The 24,066-nt window shown below is 37.8% G+C and overlaps 1 protein-coding gene across 1 annotated transcript in view; it reads right to left on the bottom strand.

Annotated features, from left to right (window-relative positions):
* JAK2 (Janus kinase 2) overlaps positions 1–20,287 on the bottom strand; it is a 51,570-nt gene extending 31,283 nt beyond the window's left edge. The window contains exons 1-6 of the mRNA XM_059834441.1: positions 20,169–20,287; positions 15,705–15,955; positions 4,031–4,154; positions 3,117–3,234; positions 2,247–2,392; positions 551–872 (exon numbers count right to left, since the gene is read on the bottom strand). Of these exons, the coding sequence (XP_059690424.1) occupies positions 551–872; positions 2,247–2,392; positions 3,117–3,234; positions 4,031–4,154; positions 15,705–15,924 (930 nt within the window). The 5' untranslated portion in view covers positions 15,925–15,955; positions 20,169–20,287. The remainder of the gene's footprint in view (positions 1–550; positions 873–2,246; positions 2,393–3,116; positions 3,235–4,030; positions 4,155–15,704; positions 15,956–20,168) is intronic.
* Positions 20,288–24,066: the final 3,779 nt, after the last annotated feature.

Below are 24,066 nucleotides of genomic sequence, written 5' to 3'. Positions count from 1 at the left end.
ACATGATTACTAGCACTTATTGGAACCATTTAGCATCTATTTCCTGAACAAAGGGTATATGTACTCTTCAGTCACAGAAATATTACTTTAAATTTGCTAGCTCAGACACTGGTAGGAGTCTAACTGTAGCAGGAAAGAGGTACAAGGAAATTTACCTGTTTTCTGGAGTCCTTAAAACCCTGCTTTCAAAGAGAATTTGAGAATTTGTGCATTTTACCTATAATAGGGGGCAGGGTCATCTCTTTTCCACGTTGATTTTTTTACAGTAATGAAGGTCCAACACTGCATTTTTCATTTGTCAAGCACAGAAGTATTACACATTCAAGTATTGACTTTCTTCTAATACCTCAATAAAAAAACTGATTTTAAAATCCTGCACTGTTTAAGTCAATACATTTCTGTGAGCTTCAGCCATATGGAAATTGTATCATCACTGTGAAGCAAAATTTACACACCTAATTTACCTGGGGTAAATCAGAACTTCTAACATAAGCTAATCACTCTGTTACATGATAAATTGCACTATTATTAAAATATTAGAAGAAATTACCTGCTCTGCCAGTGTCTCACAGTCTTTAAGTTTTCCTCTTGAGCACTGAATTCCACCATTTCCAGTTATTACAATGGTTGCAAAACTTTCCTCTCCAGAAGGATCTCCACCAGGTTCTTTTACTTCAAAAACCTCCGAATAGAAGGCAGACTGAAGGGTTTCCAGGTTTATAAGATACTTAAGTTTCAAGTTTCTGGCAGTAGCTTTGCATTGGCCAAACTGTTGTATAAATTTGCGGAACCTGTACCTTATTCTTTTTCGCGTCAAAATGTGGTAGTCTTGGATTTTTGCTCGCACACATTTAGGCAAAAACATTTTGTAGCTGTGAACACATAACCAGCAAAAAATCCTACTGATTTTATCCATTAAATCCAGCAAAGATAATTAGTTCTGTGCTAAACAAGTCAACATGAAAGTATCTTCTACTGTAAATGTAACCTTATTCTTTAAACTGTAGGATAACAAGGATACTTTCTTCAATCGGTAGTATGTTCTTTCAAATACAGCCCTATCTCTTCTTCCATTTTCCTTTTTTCCCCTTACTCAGTTTCAACATATATTACATAATGCATTTTCCATAAATCCAGACAGGTCTGCTCTGGTCATTACTGAAGTTTTGAGGTAAGGCAGCAAAAGTTACACAGTTACTTTGTTGGGTGTAAAAGTTGGAAAGAGGATGCTGCACAAATAGGGACAACTACACGGATAGACAGATTTCCTGGATGAAAATATAGGTGGTAGGATACAACACTGGTTGGTTCTCACTGAAATTCCTATTTCACAGTCCACATTCTATCAAGGGGCAAAAGAGTAGTTTGTCACCTGCAATCAGCTGGTCAATTTGTTGTATCGTTCTGGTTTTTAATCCTCCTGCTAAGTTTCATTAAAAGACAAACATCAAGCATTAAGTACTAAGCAGGGACAGAATTAACTCAGCAGAAGTGGAAACCAATTAGGTTGAGAAACCAAAGTGAATTGATAAACTCAAGGAAGTTTAGCAAAGATCTGCCCAAGATGGTTAAAAGCCTGGAGCACATGACATCAGAGCAGAGGCATAAGGGAGCTTGATTTGTTGAGCCTGGAGAAAAGAAGGGCCAAGTAGAGTGTTCTACTAATTGTCTTCAACTAACAGAGAGTTATGGAGAAGACTGAATTAGACTCTTCTCAGCCATGCACAGTGAAAGGACAAGAGGTAACAGACACACAGTATCACCGACAAGACTGATTCAATACGGACAAATTCTTCCTCAATGAGGTTTGATCATACACAGGACAAAGCTGCCCAGAGATAACGTAGAATCTCCATCCCTGGACGTTTTCAGAAGTTGACTGGACAAGGCCCTGAGTAACTTCATCTAATGTTGAAGTTGGCCCTGATCTGAAGAGGGGATTGGATCTGGTGACTTACAGAGGTCTCTCCGAACTGAAATTGTTACTTACATCCTTTCCCACATGAGTATCTGCTGCCTTACCTCTCGTTACGAGAATCAAATCCATATACCCAAAAACATGAATGGCCATCATGATACAAGCCTTCTATTAATTTCTAGTTTACACCATAGGTAAGTTTATGGAATCATTACGCTAGAATAAATCAATTGCCAACAGCTGAACATCTCCTCCCCGATGCTAATGTGCAAAAATACTGGCTTTAGGTATCAGATAGATGTGATACAGTTATGAAGTACAGAGTCACCTGACTGAATTGTAAATAGCCAGTGGGGTTTGGTCCTTTTCTTTGGCCACTCTCATCATATCCAGAACAGCCATTCCAAGACATTCTTCTTGCGTTTCGTGAGTCACAGGCATCTGTATCCATCCATCCAGAAAATCATCTCGCCACTGAGAAAGAATGCGAGAAAGCAAACTAAAACTGTAGCACTGCTGCTCATCAATAAAAGTTTGTTTGGGTGTGTTTCTTTTTTTGTTTTGGGGGTTTCTTTTTTGTTTTTGGGGGGTTGGTTTTCAGGTTTGGGGAGGGGGATTGTTTGGAGGGGAGTTATTTTGGGGGGGGCAGGGGGCTAGAGGTTTTTGGGATTTTCTTTGGGGGGGCGACGGGGTGGGGACGGCGGTGTTGGGGTTTTGGGGAGGTTTTTCTGGGTTTTGTTTTTGTGTTTGGTCATTGGTGGTTTTTTTTTTTAAAGACTGCATTCTTCTAAATGAACCCTTTCGTCCACAAACAGCTAGACATGTTTGTAATAGATACCAGCTACCATCATGCCTAGAAACACTGTTTTCAAAATATTTTAATTTCAAATCTCAAAAAGGTCTATATGGGGAGAGTGTTGTTCTACATTGTGTCAGTCTAAAATGTAAGTCACACTGAAAGACTTCCACAGGCTAGTGGCACAAGGAAGGAGCTACACACTTTCAACTGCTCTCCCCACAACTGCCATTTGAGCTTCATCTCTCCAAATACACAATATGACATGGAATTTAATTTTCATCTTGAGTGGGCTTCAAGCTGTCAAAAGAGCCTACGCAGTTACTATCAGAAGATGTGAAAGAGAATAAATACTAACAACCTTTACCAATCTGCATTAAAAAATAATCAAGCAAATCATACCTGTGCAAATAGGTAAGACATGACAAGATCATCAAGAACAGGGCTTTCTGCACCTCGAAGAATGCCATACCTATATGCTCTGCTGGTGCCATTGCAATACCAGTGGGGAAAATAAAACCTGTTAGGAAATATTTAAGCAAAAATCAATAAACAGATACTTTCACTTACCAACACCAGACATTATCACTTTCATAGACATATAATTGGTGCTGGTTGGTTTGGAGGACCAATATGAAGCCCCAGTTAGTCAATGGAAGGCTTTGGATCCAGTTCTTGGTGTCTTAAAAGTACTACAACATTCAAGCAGGGTGGATAAGCTGTACTGGTAAGAAGGAAGAGCTCTGCAAATTTATCCTCACTAATCAAAATACAGAGATTTTTGCCTTACTGTCTTCCAGTTTCCTTTGAGACAGTTCCTAAAGAAAGACTCAAGCCACGTTATGCAATGTAAATAAACAAAACTTTTTACATAAAGAAAACTGTGACTGTAGCTTTAGACGTCTGCATTCAAAAATCAGGTTAGAGAAAAATGGTTCTATTGCAGACATCTGCCTGATGACACAGGATAATTACTCCACATTTCAGAACTGCCACTAATTTCAAATAGGCAAGCACAGAGGAGATGAGATGTATCATTATTAAGAAAAATATTATTTTTACTTATGCTATATTTTTTATTGTTTGTTTCTTCAATCTGACATGGCTAACATGGTATATAGACAATCAATAAAATACATTATTCAAACCTACTCCAATAATTTTGATTCTTTTACCTATCTCTTATCCAGATATCACCAACAATCTGTCCATAACTTCTTAGAGAAACTATGGTTCACCTAAATGTTTTATAGGTTGTGTTTTCTCACATAGTTTTGTTTTACCATGAAAAGTGCATAACATTTGATTTAGATTACCTTATCCGGTAAATTAGGACGAGTCTTGTTGCTTCATCTACATGGAAGATGTGATTTGGGGGATACCACATTCTCTCTGTTTCACTCATGAGTGCAAACATGTTATGATACACTGGCATGATACCTAAACACAGAACAGAGAAGCAAACATTTATAGGAAATTGTTTTCACAAAGAATCAACCTTGTTAAAGAAAAAATATTGTGCAGAGGGATCTGGACAGGCTGGATGGATGGGCCAATTGCATAAGGTTCAACAAGGCCAAGTGCCAGGTCCTGCACTTTGGTCACAACAACCCCAGGCAATAGTACAGGTTTGGGGACGAGTGGCTGGAAAACTGCCCTGCAGAAAAGGACCTGGGGGTGTTGGTCAACAGCCAGCTGAATATGAGCCAGCAGTGTGCCCAGGTGGCCAAGAAGGCCAACAGCATCCTGGCCTGTATCAGAAATAGTGTGGCCAGCAGCACTAGGGAAGTGATCGTGCCCCTGTACTCGGTGCTGGTGAGGCCGCACCTCGAATCCTGTGTTCAGTTTTGGGCCCCTCACTACAAGAAGGACATTGAGGTGCTGGAGCGTGTCCAGAGAAGGGTGACAAAGCTGGTGAGGGGTCTGGAGCACAAGTCTTATGAGGAGCGGCTGAGGGAACTGGGGTTGTTCAGTCTGGAGAAGAGGAGGCTGAGGGGAGACCTCATCACTCTCTACAATTACCTGAAAGGAGGTTGCAGAGAGGTGGGTGTTGGTCTCTTCTCCCAAGTGACTAGTGACAGGACAAGAGGAAATGGCCTCAAGTTGCGCCAGGGGAGGTTTAGACTCGATATTAGGAAAGATTTCTTTACTGAGAGAGTGGTGAGACGCTGGAATAAACTGCCCAGGGAAGTGGTGGAGTCACCATCCCTGGAGGTGTTCAAGGAACGTGTGGATGAGGCATTGTGGGACATGGTTTAATGGGCATGGTGGTGTTTGCTGGTTGATGGCTGGACTTGATGATCTTACAGGTCTTTTCCAACCTTAGTGATTCTGTTAAAAGTAGCACATTGGCACATGTTCTCCAACTATTCATTGCACTGCTCTATCACCATTAACAGTACTGCAGACTGTTTCTGTTGATCTATTTTCTCATTCTTCCTTTATGTTCTCTGACTGCAGACTACGTTCAGCTGTTATCCTACACTGCACTGTTAGATTTTCTCTGTATGGCATTTAATACAATGGCTTCTTTGCCTCTCAGTTTAGTAACAGCTAACAACAGTACATTACCTTTTTCCTTACCTTTTCCAAAAACATATCTAGGCATTGATTTTAAGATTTTTAGGCCAATGAAAAATTAGAAGTAAAGCAATACAAAGAAAGTCATCGTGACTAGGACACCCACCTGCCATTTACATTTTAATAGCTTAGTTGAGAACAAAACCAAACATATATTGCTAATTAAAGAAAACTGGAAAATACTTTTTCCCCTTCAACAATTCAGGATTGTTTTAATGATAATTGACAAACAATCTTACTTAATCGCTAACTATGGAAATCAGTTGAGCATCAACTCTTCAACAGCACCAGAATTTTGATTTGGCTTTGGAGCTACCAGCTGAAAGTACAGCCTAACATAAGACAGATGAAACAGCACTGTACGATGCTGCAGTGTTACGCATCCATGCGTTGCCAGTCCTACAATTTGGCAAAGAGGTGAAATGCCTGAGAATTGCCAGCACAAAAGGATGAACTTTGACCACTGACAAACATATTCTGAAGACAGGAACAGATACAGGTCTAGAGGTCAGAGAGTATGGTGAAAATTACAGTGTGCAAGTCACAGTAGGTCAAAATGAAAGAAAACTATGTTTACATTAAAGCAAGACACTTGGGGGAAGAAGGCAAAAAGATACTGAAAAAATAACAGATAAAGACAACGTCATTTTAAGTTACTTTTGTTAAGATACAAAAGAATTCTGGGAAAAGACAAAGTACTCACAACCCTCCCCAAAGACTTAGAATGAAATCATAGAAATTCACCCAAGAAACCAGGAGGAAAAAAAAAAATCCCCTTATTTATTTATTTATTTATGTTCTGAATAACATCTAGGTAATTACTGAAGGGGACAGACACAAATTTCTTTCATCATGTCTAAAGTGCATGCAAGACAATCAGTTAGAAACAACTAATCAACTCCACATATAAAACTGCATAAGTTTGTGGAGCAAAAATTAATTCAATCTTAAATAACAACTAGCTTAAATTTGTTGCAAAATGGTGTTTGTCTCTGTAGGGAGCCAGTAAGAGGACTAAGAACAAGAGGTCTATTGTGCAGATGTCAGATTAAACCGCTGAAATCTACAGGCTAGCCATCTGACACTTGTTTAAACTGAAGTTCACAAAAATACACCAGAACTACAGGCCCTAACACATGATTTTTCTGTGAAAAGGAGTCATAGGCTTACAGGAAACCGCAGCAATGGAAAGAATTATGTAAAGTAACCAAAGAGAAACCAAAACTAAACAAAAGCCCCAAAGGAATAATCTTGAAGGGATTAGTAACTGAAGGACTGGCTGTAAATCCAGATGTTGCAAATTTATGGTGCAGTAATACATATTTGATCCATCAGAGATTTGAGAAATATCAAATTAACTCCATTTTATGGAGTTAAAAAGAAATCTATCCCATGCACCCAAACACGTTTCTCATTTGATGTGTGAAGTGGCATCAGCTAGGTTACATTACAGATCAGTTGTCCATATAAAGCAGTAACAACTGATTGAGTGGTTTTAAGGCTGTATGGTGTCTGTATCTGAAATAATTTCAGATCAATTACAGTGTAACGCATGTGAATCACCAGCCTATTTCAGGATTCTAGCCAGATGCTAAACACCATTCAAGGCAAAGCTGAATATTTACCTAGTCTCAAAAATACATTTCCCCTAACTGTTAACAATCCCACGGAAGGAAGCACACTGAACAAGAAAAAAATTTCCAAGTCATATTCTTAAACTCAAATGTTAAGCTGCCATATAGCACCAAAAACACTACAGACACCACTACCCCACTGTCTCTCAAAAAACCCATACCAAAACAAACAAAACCCACAGATAATTCAATCGAGATCATATCATTGCCATTCTGAAACCTTAACTAAGCAAGGAAGATTACTTCGGAATTCCCCCTACAAATCAGAAATATTGGCATTAACAACAAAAATCCTCTTTGCCTATGTATGAAAAGCAAACTGTGCACTCATCCATCCCTCATACTTTGTTTTTCAAGAAAAGGAGTTACACTTTTTTCTTTTTTTCTCCCCCTTAAGAATTAGGCATTTGTGCCAGACTATTGCTATACTTGAAAAAGTTCAACGATTATAGAAATAGAGCAAATCCCCTTATTAGAGTCTTGAAAACTGTCCACAAAAGTCTGACAAAAGCAGAGGCCGGAAACATCTGTTTTCATGCAATTCTTATCAGCACTATTAATTGCAGGGACTTTTCAAGCAAATTATGACTGCAGTATTTAAGTGTTTTCTCCAGAAACAATGAAAACCAAAAGTTTGGGGGTGGAGGTATGGGGGGGGGGGGGGGAATCAAAGTCTTCTGATGAAGCCTAGACATGTCAACAACAGTGAAAACTTCTGAGAAATGTATTTTCAACACAAGTAAAATCAGAAAAGCTGTTCACAACACGTACTAAAAGCCTCCTCTGGGTTTCTCCACTGCTCTAACCATGCTATCAAATGAATCAATGATTAATTAAGAGAGGAGACAGTGACTCAGACATAATAAAGCAGAATTGTTCTCCTCTTTACTTCTGGGCTATTAAATAAATGTTCTGGACTATTGCAAAGACAAAAGCATTACTATCTCTTGGCAAGTATTTTATTTAGTACATAAGGCTAAATAAAGAAGCCTTACCATGCTATACAGACTGTACATTTTTGGTAAGAACATCATGAAAGGCTCTAACACAGCAGTTGTTTATTCCTTAAACTTCTACCTGAAGCCTAAAAAAAGAATTATTTGCATAGTAGTTTCTTCCTTTCCTCATTATGATTTTAGAGCTCCACATCCAGACAAGTCACACTATTTCATTTACCCTGAAACAGCTAAGGAAATAGTTTTTCTGTATTTCCTCCTCTGTTGGCATTAGGTACCTTTTCACCCATACAATATCTGTGCATTAGGTAATGTCCTTCTGTAAAGAAAAAATAAAAAACAGAAACTGTAAATCACAAAAAGCCATGATACAACTATGAAATGTGGAAGCCATGTGTAGTCTACAGTAGAAATAATGTCTTACAAAACTCAATTCAAGTGTATTAATAAGTCACTAGACATGCACAGATGAAAACAATTAGTTGCATGGAGATGTTACCAAAAATTGTAACCAAGAAAACTCTCCAAACCAAATGCTAGTTTAGAAAGCCCACCTTGGTTTATTGCAGCGCTGGGTGCATGGGGGAGTATTCCTCCTAGCATGCACACCCAGCTGAAATCATGACAAGTATTTAAACAGTTAACAAAGTTAGTTACGCCTTCTGGTCCCACCCCTTAGATAACTATTGGTTAGGATCTTTCTTACTTCGTCTTAAAGATACAGTTCTCTTTTAATTCACTACGCATGCTCAGAGTAGGGGGCTTATTTGGGTTGGGGGCTTTTCTAGCTAGGAGGTGTGGTTTTTAACATTAGAATGTGGTAGGTCAGCCTTAGGGCACCCATTTGGGGCATTTCACTGACTTTGTTGTTTGGTATGTAAACAATACCAAGTCTCAAGGTGGCATATCAGTCATTATCAGGAGACCCAGAAGCTCTTCCAAGGTGCTGTATCTCAGTATACTATTTATCTCAAGGTAAACAACATCAACCCGAAACACCACAGCCAGCCCGTTTTCAGGAAAACTAATGCATATTTCAGTTCATGTGACACAGTATCTTCTTAACTTGTCTGTACAAAGTTTGCACAAACGGGTCTGTTCTTTGTACGCAAACTAGATTAGCGTATCAGTGGTATATTAGCGGTATCAGAGATAACGATTAAAACCAATTAACAAATCTCCAATTTTTAAAGGCCAATACAAACATTAGTCAGTTCTCACACACAACTATCAGGTAAACCACCTAAAACGTACAAAGTCTTGCAAATACCCGATGGAAAATTGTTTGGCTTTTCTTACAAAAAAATAGTATCTTTTCCTCATCTTTCATACAAACTTGGAGGCTTACCGAACTCTGACACCACATTCGATGTAGCTATCCTGTTAACAAAATGTTTTCTGAATAGTTAATCAAAGCCCATGTTTCCTTTCCTGGCAAAACAGAACTGCCCAGAGTTCTGACTAATCCATTCCTCACCCTGCGGGCGGGGGTTGGGGGCGGAGCGGATGTGTGCGCGGATTTTCCGGAAAGGCTATCACTTAAGGAAAAAAAAAAACAACACCAAACACAAAACAAAACCCAATCCCCCTCCCCGGAAAAAAAAAAAAAAAAAAAAAAATCACCCCCTACCCACCCACAATGGGCACTTACAATCAATGATAACTCTGAGCCATGTGAATTCTGGAAATTCAGCATGTTAAGGATAAAACTGCTTGAAATTCTCTAGCTACTAACAAGGAATCTCCTCTGAACCACACAAGCGAAGAGGTACTACAGATCATCACAATAATCACATTATGCAACACAGTCGCTGTCTTGAAAATGCTTAATTGACTGCAGACACTGTCAGTGCTTAGTCACATTAAATGTTTTGAAACAGTGTTTTTACTTTAGTATAATTAAAAATTCTCTGCTTTCTGGGAGGCACTAGCAGTTTTCAAGGAATGTAACATGGAACTTCCAAATCTATTTGCAAATCGGATAGGTGAAAATTAAAAGGTTCCTAGGTGGAGTTTCAGGATATCGACATTAAAAAAAAAAAGACCCTAAACACAGAAGCCAATAAATTCAAGGTCTTTTGTTAACTGCTAGCTACCTGTAACTCAGGCAGTTAATGATCCTAACAGAAGTGGAGGGGGGAAATCGGAACATTAAGTCTGTCAGAATGTAGATAAAGTCAGGTAAGTCCTACAGAAATTTAGGGTTCACATACACCAGAGGGACAAGCCACGGCAGAAATGCAAGATGCTAAGCAAAACTATGCTCCTTTGTTTCCTCTGCTAAAACATTTTTCAGTGTGCTATTTAAATGTTATAGTTACATTTAAAGTCACCAGCTCTGCATACTTTACTACTAATTTATTAAGATTTTCAAGAACACGGCACAAATTTATTTGGCTAGCACCAAAGCAATACTTAGCTTATAATCATCACCATTTTAACTGTGATTTACAAACTCACTTGCCTAGTGTAAAATAAAAATATCTTCACTTTGTTAATTTTAATTCAGTAACAATTTGGATTATACATACAAGTGATGCATGTATTTTTTACTCATATTATTCAGCCAATGGCATAAATCAACAAATTGTTAGTTTAAAAACTAAAAGAAAATTATTTTTCCATTTGATACTGGTCTTGTCTATAATGTATTATTCTGGTAAGTTACAGTGTACAATCCTCAGTTGTTTTCTGTTTGGTTGGTTTTTTTTTAAATTACTTTATCTGATGATAAAAACTCTTAAATCCACTTACAAGAGACTGGACAGTATCTTATTGCAAAATTACTGGTATAGCATAGTTACACTAATATAGTATACAAAAACATCCTTCTTTCTGTATACAAATAAATACATCCAAGATTCAAATTCAAAGACTTCAGCTGTTCCCAGTACTCTGTATCTGATCTACCTACACCACAACAAAAAACAATTCATGTTATTTTCAATTATACCTGCTAATTTTTAAACACATATTTCCAGAATTTTTTTCATAAGTTACACTTCGAGTAAAACAAAAATTATAAACAAAGCTTAAAGTTATTCTGTAAACACATTTATTTATTCTGTAATATATCACATCAAGCTTGTGTTATCTCTCTCACATCAACTCTGATGGTTTTCTTGAATCATTACCACTACTTGTGTTTGAATGGCCATGACTACTTAATATTTTTATAAACTGAATGTAAACATACTAAAAACAGCTTAAAAGAGAAATTTCATTTAAGATTACTTGAGAGAGAGAAGAAAATTAAGGGGTTTAAGGTCATGATTTGGGAAAACAAGTCTCTGATACTAAATCTAGAAGACACATCTAACACAGTGATTCTGTACCCTCTAGAACAATTTCTCCATCATACTTCATTTCCATCATCAATTATTTCCTCTAATACCACTTTCTCTCTTAGGCTGAGAGCAAAGACTTTCCTCGTTTTTTGTGTGACATTTATCATTTTTTACATAGCAATTAACATACTAGTTAAGATTCAAGAGCTGAACCACGACACTGACTAGTCAATTTAAACCTTATATCAAGACACTTCAGTTATTCTTGCATTTCTGGTTAGATACTCAGTTTCATGTTCAGACAGTTTTCCATATAAAAAAGCAAACCTACAAGAAGTTTTATATTTATTATATTTTAAAAAAATGCAAAGTTGTTTTTAAATAAAATAAGAAAAGGCTTAGCTTCTGCATGCATGCCTTAAACTGGCATGCAACGACCGAATGATAGTGAGACTAATATTTCTATAGCTAATACATGCCATATACAACAGATCTAAAGTCAAGTCAGCACAGACTGGAAAACCTTCAATTGTTTGAACTGTGTAAAAGGTGCATAGCAAGGACTATCTCTGTGACTGCTGATGTTTGCCTAGATCCAGTCCTGCTTGCCACCAGTAACAAACAGTCATACTTTGATGTATCTAGCTCTGCTATCAAGAAATCTAACAATTGCTCTGATCACTGAGAAAGTTCATTAAAAATTACCAAGTTTGTTATATTTTGGACATGCCTACTACCTGAATGACTCTTCTTTAAGTAGTACTCTGATTCATAGTTAACTCCCAAAAGACGAGTCTTGCCAACATAACCATTTGACCCTATAGGCTTTGCAGACCTACGTGTTCTGCCGCACAACCATAAAACCTCCTAGAAAAAAACCAGAAACTAGTAAGAAGTAGTACCTCATCATTTAAGCACTAATAACTTTTATGATGGAGAACAAAAATCTGCCACCCTCTCAGCCTTTTCCACCAATCTAGAAAGAAATGAAGTTACAAATTGCTTTGAGAAAAAGGTTGTGTAATACTGCCATAGTAGCTGCCAGGCAGAAACCACTCTTCAGAGGACTTTGTCTACCTCAGCTCTACAAGGAAAAAGGCTGAACGTGATAAAACATTTTATTTATACAAGCAAGTATAAATCACTACGGATTTATTTTAGAAATGCTGGTGAAGAATGCTGAAACAATAGAAACAAATATAAAACCAACTTAATAAGGAGTACTATTCATACAAAATTGTTTTTAAAACAGTCAAATATAAAAGGATACATCTAGGAGCTAGGTACTAGCCATACCAGCAGAACAGAAACTGGTACCCCGGAAAGCTAGAAGACTTGAAAACGATTGGTGAGGTGTGACAAAACAAGCAATAGAGTATGAAGTTTTCAGATAATGTCACAGGAAACAAGACTAATTGGATTTGTGGATTAGCAGGAATTGGATTTTGTATGTTTGTGATGTGGGTGAGAAGAGTATCATACATGGCCTGGGCTGCACATTTTCCTGGGAAACTGGAGATAGTGCAGAAGACAGCAAAAAAATTTAAAGCTACAATATTGAAGCTAAAGAGATCAATCAATTTACGTTTTATCAAAAAGAAGACCAAAAGATAATTTGATTGTGGCACATAAATATCTCCCTAGGGTTGGTGATGGGGAAATGAGAAGAACAACATAACTTGAAGAAACATCTGAAAACTGAAGCAAGGAAAATTCAAACCAGAGAAAAAGGAAGAAAAAAAGTGGACAGACCAGCCATAACAGTCGAAACAACTAATCAAACTACCAAGGTACTTACTATTCTAGTGAATTCAGACTAGGTTGGGAGATTTTCTGGAAGGTAAGCTTTAATTAACTGATTCATTAGAAGGGTAACTGAAAAGTTTGTGTTCAGATGACTTGTTATTCCCCTATGACAAAAAAATCTAGTCAGATAGGAAGCAAAGGAAGCAAGGCACCTGATGTCATGGTTGATGATACAGTATATTCTTTCAAAGACCACATTATTTTGAACTTACTGAATTTGATGGATACAAGCCCTCATCAGTTTAATATTCTGGCAAGTTGGTACATGAATATCTGTCACGGTTTAACCCCAGCCAGCAACTAAGCACCACCCAGCTGCTCGCTCACTCTGCCCCCAGTGGGGTGGGGGAGAGAATCAGAAGAGTAGAAGTGAGAAAACTCGTGGGTTGAGATAAAGACAGTTTAACAGGTAAAGCAAAAGCCGCACACGCAAGCAAAGCAGAACAAGAAACTAATCACTACTTCCCATTGGCAGGCAGGTGCTCAGCCATCTCCAGGAAAGCAGGGCTCCATCACGCTTCACGGTTACTTGGGAAGATAAATGCCCTAACTCTGAATGTCCCCCCTTTCCTCCTCCTTCCCCTGGCTATATATGCTGAGCATGATGTCACATAGTATGGAAAATCCCTTTGGTCAGCTGGGGTCAGCTGTCCCAGCTGTGTCCCCTCCCAACTTCTTGTGCACCCGCAGCCTATTCGCTGGTGGGGTGGTGTGAGAAGCACGGAAAGCCTTGACTCTGTGTAAGCGCTGCTCAGCAATAAATAAAACATCCCTGTATTATCAACACGGTTTTCAGCACAAATCCAAAACATGGCGCCATACTAGCTACTATGAAGAAAATTAACTCTATCCCAGCCAAAACCAGCACAATATCCAGGTTAAACACATAAGCATTTTTTCGCACCACTATCCAGTAAAATTGTTTCTTTTTCACTCCCTCAGCAATACCCTCACTGACTACAACAGTATTTATTTCCATTAAAAAAATATTTAACTATTGCCTAATGTAAAAACTCGATACCACTTTAAGACTCAAAAAATGAAGAACCTCCCCTGCCCCACTAGCCTTATACACCTTTCAATGCTGTACCTGAGGGTGTGAACTAAGCTGACAAACCTAACAGAGGCAAAACTGAAGCCCGAAAAACATGGGCACCAGCGCTAAGAAATTTATCCTTATTACAGAAATTAGTATGGGCATATTTTCTAAAGCACGGAGACAATACTTTTTTGTTTTTCCTTCAACTGGAGGAAAGATACTACAGAACCTTGGGGACACAGTGGAAGATACCTGGAAGATCTTGGTTTGAGTCACCGTCAAAAAGATACCTTAACTTTGACAACACTCCCAGGTCCATTTGTCAAACTCAGAGCAGCGGAATCTCACACAGCTAAAACTCTGCAAATCTCTAGATACTACTTCCTCATGGTCTCCCGGAATGAATCCTGGGCAGTGCTGCTGCTGAACTCCTACGTGCTTATCTGTCTAAAGCTCTTACACGAAGAGCAACTCTGCAAACTCAGATCGTAGTCAGACTCTGCCACACCTAAAGAACTCCAAGGAACAACAGGGCTTAAATCCAGAAGAATTTTTGTGAAACTAGCATATACAAGCAAATTACTAGCTGACAGCATGCAACTCAGTACAAGACATTCAACACCACAGAAAAAACTGACAGACCCCTCCCAAAAGTAAAGTCATTAAAACTATATTCAAAAACAGTATAGCAATCAAAAGACAGTATCACAGAAATATAAGCTGTTTGGAGATAATAAAATGTACAGAGTCAGCAGCTCTGTATTTGTGACTCACTGGAAAAGCAAGATTTGCAGTTATCAGCCTTTCTTTTAAATGCATTTGCACCTGAAATGTGGCACTTAAAAAGCTAGAAGAGAAATCCAGCTTTGTTACTACTGACAGCCCAAAAGAAGATATGGAGAGACTCTGTGTACATGTGTGTGTGTGCACATGCGCATGAGGAACAAAAAGATAGTTTAATATCCAAAGTTTAATGGAATTAATTTTTTTTATTCACAAATTCAACCTACTTTTGCAATGAAAGAAAGACACATGCACAAAATGCATGCTTGAATTACTTTACTACCAGTCTCAGCACCTGTTCGTGTTAAACTCCGGGTAAATGTAACAATTCAAAGGCATTCTTAGATATAAACATGTTCTATTTATTTATTTCAGATGTACTACCCTGTCATTTACTCACTTTATTTCCTAAACAATTACGAAAAGCATTAACCACACACACAAAAGCAGTCACATTATATCTAATAGAACAGTTTCTATCTGTAAAATGATTGAGCATTTATAATACACAATATACACATAACTTCCAGGACCAATCTGTTTTGCAGGGTTGTATCAGAAAGTAATCCAAGCTATTTGCAGCTCCTGCTGTGATTTAACTATCCAAAATGTATCTCAGCTCAATGAAAGAAGACTTCAGGTAAAGGATAGCGTAGCCTCAAATTATTTGAAAAAAGATGGCAATCACCAGATTATAATCTCAGTTTCACAACCATTCCGACAGGAACAGTTTTGCAGCCTGGTGCTAATTACTTCTGATACTGATTACTTCTGAAAGAACAGAGAGATTAGCATTTCAGTTAAAATGCCACCATTTTCATGAGCTGTGGATTATTAAAAAAAACTTTCTTGCGTTACGTTGAATTTCACTCCTTCATTAGGAAAACCATTATGTATACACTTACCACAGGCTTTACAGGCAACAGCACAAATCTCTTCTGCAACGTATTCTCCAGATGGAAATTGAAGGTAATCTCCTCCTGTCTTCCCAGGGGAATGATAAAGGTACACTTGAAGCAATGGTTCTGTCTGCTTGGGTGCACTGGTATTCCCATGGATGTCACCATTGTGGTGGACAGTAGAAGCTGCTGTACCTTCCATATTTGTCATTGTAAGACAGGCCATTGTTTGTTTTGCTTCTGTTCAGAGCATTTGCCTACAAGAAAGGTAAGGAGTACTTCTTGACTTTGGTATTTGGTTTTGCTTGCAATACTCCTATTTAACGATAGTACCGTTCTGATACAGGAAAAACATTAACAGCTGAGGACAAGAGAATGGCTTAGAAGGTTTACCAAAAGTTGAGTTTCTCTTTGATTTGCTATATAGCCTTAGTCCGACGCTATGAGAGGAAAAACAAAGATATTAATTGGGAGTCCAACCAGAGGATTTATTACCTCTCACTGGATTTTACGCAGTGTGTGCTCTCCTGTCCAAATGAAACATGCTAGTTAAACCTGAAAGCCAAAATAATCCCTTTAATGATATCTGTGCAACTCATTATAATCCCAGTTTAAACGCAAAGATTGCACTGAGAATTTACAAGACAAAACAATTAGCTAGGTCACAAATTGGCACTGATGAAAAGAAAGGTAGGAATAGCACCATTCAGCTGAGTTTCAGTCTTAAGCAGACACTTAAAAGGAAACATGTGCTGAGGAGAGACTTTTAAGTAAGCAGACTTGTTTTGTATCTTATCTACAAATGGGAAGACCTCCAAGACCTCCTCCTTTCAGAAAAATCATTTAAGTCTATTCATAAGGAACTCAAGCTAAAAATCCTCTCTGATAAATGTAATCAAAGAAAAAAAAAATAGTAACTCAATATATAACCATACGTATATTTCACAAAGAAAAAAGAAACAAGTTTAAAAAAAAAAAAGATTGACAGCATATTCCAAAAGCCAGTCAAAAAATGTCTTTGCTCTTCTGTGACTTCATCATCATTTTAATCAGTATAATCCATGCTTATGACAAAAGCTTTGACCACACTCTAGAAGGCTTGCTTTTATTAAAACTGATTCCAAATAACTACCACCTAGAAGTCAGCATTTCATATTCAATTCAGAATAGGTCTAAACAAGCCACTAGTTATAAAGACTTGATTTTTTAGAATTATAGAATGGTTTGGCCTGCAATAAAGTCTCCCCAGGGCCTTCTTTTCTCCAGGCTGAACAATCTCAACTCTCTCAGCCTTTCTTCACAGGAGAGGTGTTCCAGCCTTCTGATCATTTTTGTAGCCCTCCTCTGGACTCGCTCTAACAGGTCCACGTCTTCATTGTGCTGGGGAGTCCAGAGCTGGACACAGGACTCCAAGTGGGGTCTCACAAGATCAGAGTAGAGGAGGAGAATCACATCCCTTGACCTGCTGGCCACACTTCTTTTTATACAGTACAACTGGCATTCTGAGCTGCAAGTGCACATTGTGAATTCCTCTCTCATTTTTCATCTGCTAATACCCCCAAGTCCTTCTCTGCAGGGCTGCTCTCAATCCGTTCAGCCCCCAGTCTGCACTAGTACTGGGGATTGCTCCAACCCAGGTGCAGACCTGGCACTTGGCCTTGTTGAACTTGATGAAGTTCACACAGGCCCACTCCTCAAGTCTGTCAAGGTCCCTCTGCATGACATCCCTTCGTTCAAGCCCATCAGCTGCTCTACTCAGCCTGGTGTCATCCCCAAACTCACTGAGGGTGCACTTAATCCCACTTTATGTCATTGATGAAGATACTGAACAGTTAATAAAGATATTTAACATGAACGTATTATTGTTTAACTTAAAAATATGTGTATTGTTTTGCATAGGCAGATGGGTGTTCATTCTTAAAGTGCAATTTTCAACAGCATTAGTTTATATTGCATTATGTTGCTTTATCATAAAAGAGCTGTTTGGAACATCATTTTTTAAAATTTTCTGCTCGTAACTACAATTACTGAGGAAAGGATGAGTGTATGATTATACATTTATGTGGGCTAAAAATGCCTTGTGCTACAGAAATGGATCATAACAGTTAAGTTAGCAGAAAAAAAGGCTAAACACCTTAAAGGAGGTTAACATTCATTCCATGAGCTACGTGATAGACAAAAATATTCAATTACACATACAGGAGGAGAAAACTATGCTACCATGATGGTAATTCTGGGGGAAAGAAAAAAAAACAAAAAAGACACTATGCCAAAAGAAAACTGCATCTTTTTTTTTCCTAAACTAAGTAATACACAGAGCCAGTGTATCACAGACATATAAATCTGAATTTCTAGGTGAAGTGTCACTCATTACATTCCTTGGGTCCTGATCTAGGGGGAGCATATGGATTCCGCATTCCTCATTCATAGAGCCAGCCACCTTTAAATGAGAAGATTTGTGCTTTCAGCTGCAAAGGCAGCACACAGGTAACAAGTAAGCGTTCAATTAAGGAAAAAAATGCATTTCTCTTAATCCATCAAGGAATTCATGTTTCTTAGAAGAAAATAACCAATACATCACTAGAAACATCATATTTAAAAGACTTCTCACTATCTCTGTCAACAATATGTAAAATGTTATGTTTGTGCTCTACCACTTGCTTATGCAAAACATTCACAGCTTTAATCTCCAGAGGAAGCCTTCTTTAATTACCACAGTAATTTTTCTAAAATACTCTAATAATAATCCTCTGTTAAATACAAACCTTCACCTGAACTGACAGATCCTTTCATCTTGGTCAATTGGTATTATGTCTACCCAACCCTAAATGGAAATATTGTTTATAGAACTAACTGAAAAACTGGCCAATTTCAAAAGTGACCTAAACAGACATGCTTGTGCCTAGCTCTCCTTCATAAGTTTGTGTATTTACAAACACATTTGCCATTTCAAAAAAACCTCATCATTCCCTCCTTGTTTCTATACAAAAAAACTCCACAAACCAAGATGGGAACCTTACTTAATCATACCTACCAACTTGAAATATCAACAAAGTGCAGTAAAAAAGTCAAGTAAATACGGAAACAGAATACACTACTCTGTTCTTTTTGTTGCATTAATTTCAAAGGTTCTGTGCGACAATGTGAAAAACCTCCAGAGATACTATTTGTATATTTGTGTCACCGCTTCAATTTAAATAATTTTCAAGTTTGTCTTTTATGTCTAAGTGCTGATGAAACAGACAGGACAAAGCAAGAAATATCCCTAAATCAGTTTCTTCACTGAAAAACAGAAAGCGCATTTTCTTGGCCCTTGTCCTATACATCCGAGTAAACCAGTTCTATGGACAGAGCTTCACATGTGCAGTAATTGAAATACACAGTCACCACACACCAGTGGTGTGAAAGAGCTCATCATTAACAAAATCGCTTTCACCTGTATTTCTTAGCAGAAATTAATTTCTTAGCATTAATCCACCTGTTTTCAGAACATATGTGAGCATAATTTTCTGGGCTTTGTTATCATACTGTAATTCAAAGGAATTTCTGTGTTTGTGTAAAGAATGTAAACGTTCATGAAAAAAATTCCCACAGCTGTATTTAACATACCCAGAATGGGACTTCTGTAGTTAAGTTACTCACAGTACCACAGAGGTATTTGTTTGCCAAAAACGAGCTAGGTACCAGATGAGCACACATCTGAAGGTGCATGTCTGACATAATCAAGACTCAGTGAAAAATGGCCCATCCATTTATACACATAACAAGAATGTGGAACAAAATCTGGACGGAATATAAACATCTTGATTTGGAGATCAAAGCTGCTAACTATAAAAGATCTGATTCAGGTACTGATGAACAGAGGATTTGATGCAATAGGATTATTTTAATGTTCCTAATCAGGATAATATTTCAAGTTGCAGCTTCTAAAGGGTAAGATTAATCATTTCCCACGTTGCTCTAACCACAAGCACCAGCACGTACAATGCAACATGTTTACATGCAATTCTCTGTTGCTGTCTGTATCTCCAGTGCACCTAACTGAGGATTAATTTTACCAGCCACACTGGGCTGCACTAATTCATATGGTTCTTTTTACGTCAACCAGGAAGAAATTAATTAATGAGGTTGAAAAACACCACTTATGCAAGAAATTTCATTAAAATGTGGAGGACATACAAACCCTCATGATTTAATAATATGCAGCATTCACAGCACCATTCAGAACAACATTTTTTTCTTCTTACGGACAATTTGAGCTATGGGCTCTACCAGTTCTGTGAAATCTAAACTCTCTTCTTGAAAATAGTCCTCCCCCACCTTCAGTTTACTTTTTTTTTTTTTTTGGTGGGTTTCTAGGGAAACCTCAAGGGGTAGGATCATAAGCCATACCACTTTAAACATACAATTTTGGAGGTTCAAAAATCAGAGCATTCTCTCACTACAGATAAATCCCCAACTGTTAATTACCTTTTGTTACTTGAGAAATCTCTGTATGAAACATGAGAGTGATGAAGCCCTTTAAATAAGCACATCACAAACCACCCACTTGCTGCTGGTATCCAGAGGAGGTCAGACAAAGCAGGCACACAAGCAGTGGTGGAACATAATGTATCTGCAATAAAAACACACTTAATATTAGAAAAAAGTTAATGGCTGTGAACAACACATAATGCATCATTATTTAAGAATTCACATCTGTGTTTAGCTTCAGATAGGAATGGATCACTATCTCATTTGCCCAAATTCCTGTTGTCTTTGCCAAGAATTTTTGGGTTAGGGTTTTTTAAATGCAAAGTTTTTAAAAAAAAAACAAACCAAACCAAACATTTTTAAAAACATATTTTTGGTACTATCAGAGACTGCTCCTCAGTTCTAGCAAGAAATTGGTGTATGAAATAGACACGTGACTCGAAACATAATTACCAGTGGGTTTTTTGTTTTTCACTCACCATGGTTTTCTTTTCTGTGAATACAGCATCAGTTTAAGAACTGATTGATGGTATTACATGACGAGAAGAGAAATGTAAAAGGAAAAGTAATTACAAAAAAGAGACATGTTATGTTCACTTCATGCAGTAACACTCCCTTTATCCAGAACAATTCATTCTATTTGAAAACTGACAACAGCCACTCATTTTAAGTGGAAGTTAACACCAAGTGTCTTGTAGCAGGAAGGACAAGGGCACACCCACCCTTGCTCTCCTTGCACAACATTTCGGTGGTTGCAAGAAACACCATTTGAAAGCACTTAAGCACAACAGCAGCTTCCTGCACTAGTCAGAAAATGATAAATTCCCTGTTGTGACTCTCCCACCATAGGAAAGGGTCTGACAGAGAAGCAAAAACGAATTTTCAAACCTAGTAAGAGAGGGAAAAAAATACAATGGAAGTTCAAAGGGGACAGAATTCAGAATGGGAGAACTCTGCAAGTTTTATATTTGATGACTCTTCAGACAGAAATCTCCCTGGAGAGGAGAGAAGAGAAGGTAGACAACGCAATTTCCTCAGCACCATGTGCTGTGTCTACTCAGTCTATCATCAATACCCCAAGAAAAAGGAACTCATTTCCATGAGCAGTAAATTCAGCTTCTCTCCCCACAGAAGTCACTGTTATGGCAATGATTAGCGTTTCTCCCCTTGCAATAATGGCTTGAGAGATAAGCAGTTTTGCCTTGTTTGGACAGCTGTGTATTTTGTATGCACCTCCAGGGATTCTCCTTCAAATGCTGTCTAGCCAACCAATTAAGTTCTGATCCAAAGTCCAGTACAGTCAATGCAAGTTTTCCAGATCTGTATTACAGGGCTGGAGGGGGAGAGGAGGGTTGTCTGGGGCAAAGCAGTCTATCACTGACCTACTGAGCAGGGATTCCAAACACACTGATCTGAGAGCACTGGCTTCAAATGAAGCACAAAACCACCATCTGCTTGTGCAGGTTTCAGACTGAGGGGCACTGCTGGGTATGCTAAATTATTTTCTATTTTAAAAGTACTCTTCCATGCTCAGAACCGCCTTGCATTCATCATTCCCAGTCAGGATCCTGACTTTGAGCAAAACTGCATCAAGATTTACGTGACTGTAGTTAATTATGTAGTTTTTCCATAAACTCCAGATCAAATGCGTAACATTATTAGCTATAGGAGACAGCTGATAACGAATTGATGGGACAAACCAGGTTGAGCTAAGAACTCAAGCCACTTCTACTCTCTGCCTAGCAGAGCCCAGTGGAATAAGGGTTGCAACATTTTGAATGAGCTCAGTGACACTGCAGCTTACATTTCAAATGCAAAAATTGGATAAGGCAGCCTAATATCAAGTCTGTCCTTCACATGACAAACAGAAAAATGATCGCTTGCTTACGTCCAGAGCTATGAGCTGCTCTTTCAAAAAGCAAGGAAATTTGGAGAAGAAAAACACCAAGCTGAACAGGTTTATGGTGGTTATAGTAACATACTTCTCTCCCTGTCTTTTTTTCTTTTTATAAAGAGAGATTCAACCACTTTTTCTTTTGCACACATTTACAGACATACCTATTTATAGGATCTGCATCAAGACCTTATAAAACTATTCAGTTTACATACTTTCAGGCTGAGTAAGTCCCATCTGATGCAACTTCTTCTTTTAGCAGCTGAGTTGCAAAGAATGTTACCTACATTCCTGGCTGTACCGATCTGACAGTACACCATCTTGCCAGCGACCTAGCTCCCCCATTTCCTCTTTCCCTCCGATGTGTTCAAGTCTACACCATCTTACATTTCTAGCAGCTGCAAGGATCTAAATGCCCAATTCCAAAATGAACTTAGAGTCTAATGAAACTCAGTCAAAATAAATTAGTCCATCACCTCCAAGTTGCCATTACCTGAAAAGAACACAATACAGAATTTGTTATGCAGAGGAGGTTCTACAACCTGAAACAGTCACTTCTCAGCAAGCCTTCAGAATTCCTATAAATACAATCAGTTTTTATTGTGCCTGCATCACTGAATACCTTGAATACTCAATTTACTAGCAAGAAAGGAGAAAGATCAAAATAGTATTTTCTATTGAAAAGTAAGGCCTTGAAGACATAGGTTGTCTCCCAACAACTCAATGTGTTTATTGCTAGTAGACTAGGATATCTTGTGTGAACTGAAGATGACAAAAAGGTGCACACTTTCCATCTGTTTATACACACATCCTTCCTTCAAGGAATTCGAATGAACATTGTAAACATCAATCACAAAAGCTTCCAAAGTAACGATAGGTACATGGTTAAGATTGTAGGTGAGAGACTAGAAAAGTCTCACAAATGTGCTAACAGGTCTCACCTTAGTCAGTAGCAATGGAAGAACATCAGTAAGTTCTAGAGAGTATTACATGTCTTGTTACAAGACCACCAAAATAAACTTTCTACCTCTAAAACCAAGATTAGACTAAGAAAAAAAGTCAGTCTGTTTCCCCACTTCTAATTGTTTTGGTTAGTTTGTTTGGTTTACACTTAATATGTATACTTAATATTTAATTATAGTCTTCACCGTTCAGTTTGAATATACAGACAAATGGAGCACAACTAAACTTTATCATACATGCATCCAGCATGGCTTGTTATGCTATGAAAACTTTAGAATCTTAAAAAGATAACAATAGTATTAATAATCTGCATACAAAATGCAGTAATCCTTGCATATGTGGTCTGATTTGCTTTGTGTATGCAGGTTTGGTTTGGTGGTTGTTTTTTTTTAAACACAAAAGTATACTAAATTCAAGGAACTCTGACACGCCATAAAGTATTGTATTTTTAAAATACCAGCATGTGCAGAAATGTCACTGCTCCTTAATGGACAAACAAGAGATTCTGAAGTCTTGGTTCAGTCAGAATACACTACATCAGCTAGTATTTCACAAAAAATTCACAGCAACAGATTCACATCTTTCCACCACATATTCACAAGAAAACATTCTTCTGAGTAATTTTATGAAAGTACTCAACAATACCTTTAAAAATACTACGCGATCTGGAAAATCTAGGAAGTTTTTCCATTGCTTAGACAAGAGATGCCACGTTTACACATAAAGTTAATCTGTGCTTTAAATGCATCACCTCCTGCATTAAGAAAACTGTCATCTTTTCCCAAGCAATATTTTGTTCCAACTTTAAAAACAGCTTTCACAAAAAAATAAAATATTGTTTTAAAACATATTTAAAGACGTTTTATGGAGAAAGAGTATGTCTTCAGTTTTCACAGTCTTTTTCTAACATGCTCTGCTTATTGGGGGGTCTAAAAGTTGTCCTGCCACAAGAAAACAACTAGTCATACAAGAAACAACTGCAAAAAGTTCAGTGACTCCAAAGGAATTTTCCTGTTTCATCAGCTGTACATTAATATC

Source organism: Gavia stellata, chromosome Z, assembly GCF_030936135.1.
Source record: "Gavia stellata isolate bGavSte3 chromosome Z, bGavSte3.hap2, whole genome shotgun sequence".
NCBI classification, from domain to species: Eukaryota; Metazoa; Chordata; class Aves; order Gaviiformes; family Gaviidae; genus Gavia; species Gavia stellata.
The sequence above is the reverse complement of the archived record's forward strand: the minus strand, read 5'-3'. Positions and strand labels throughout refer to the sequence as shown.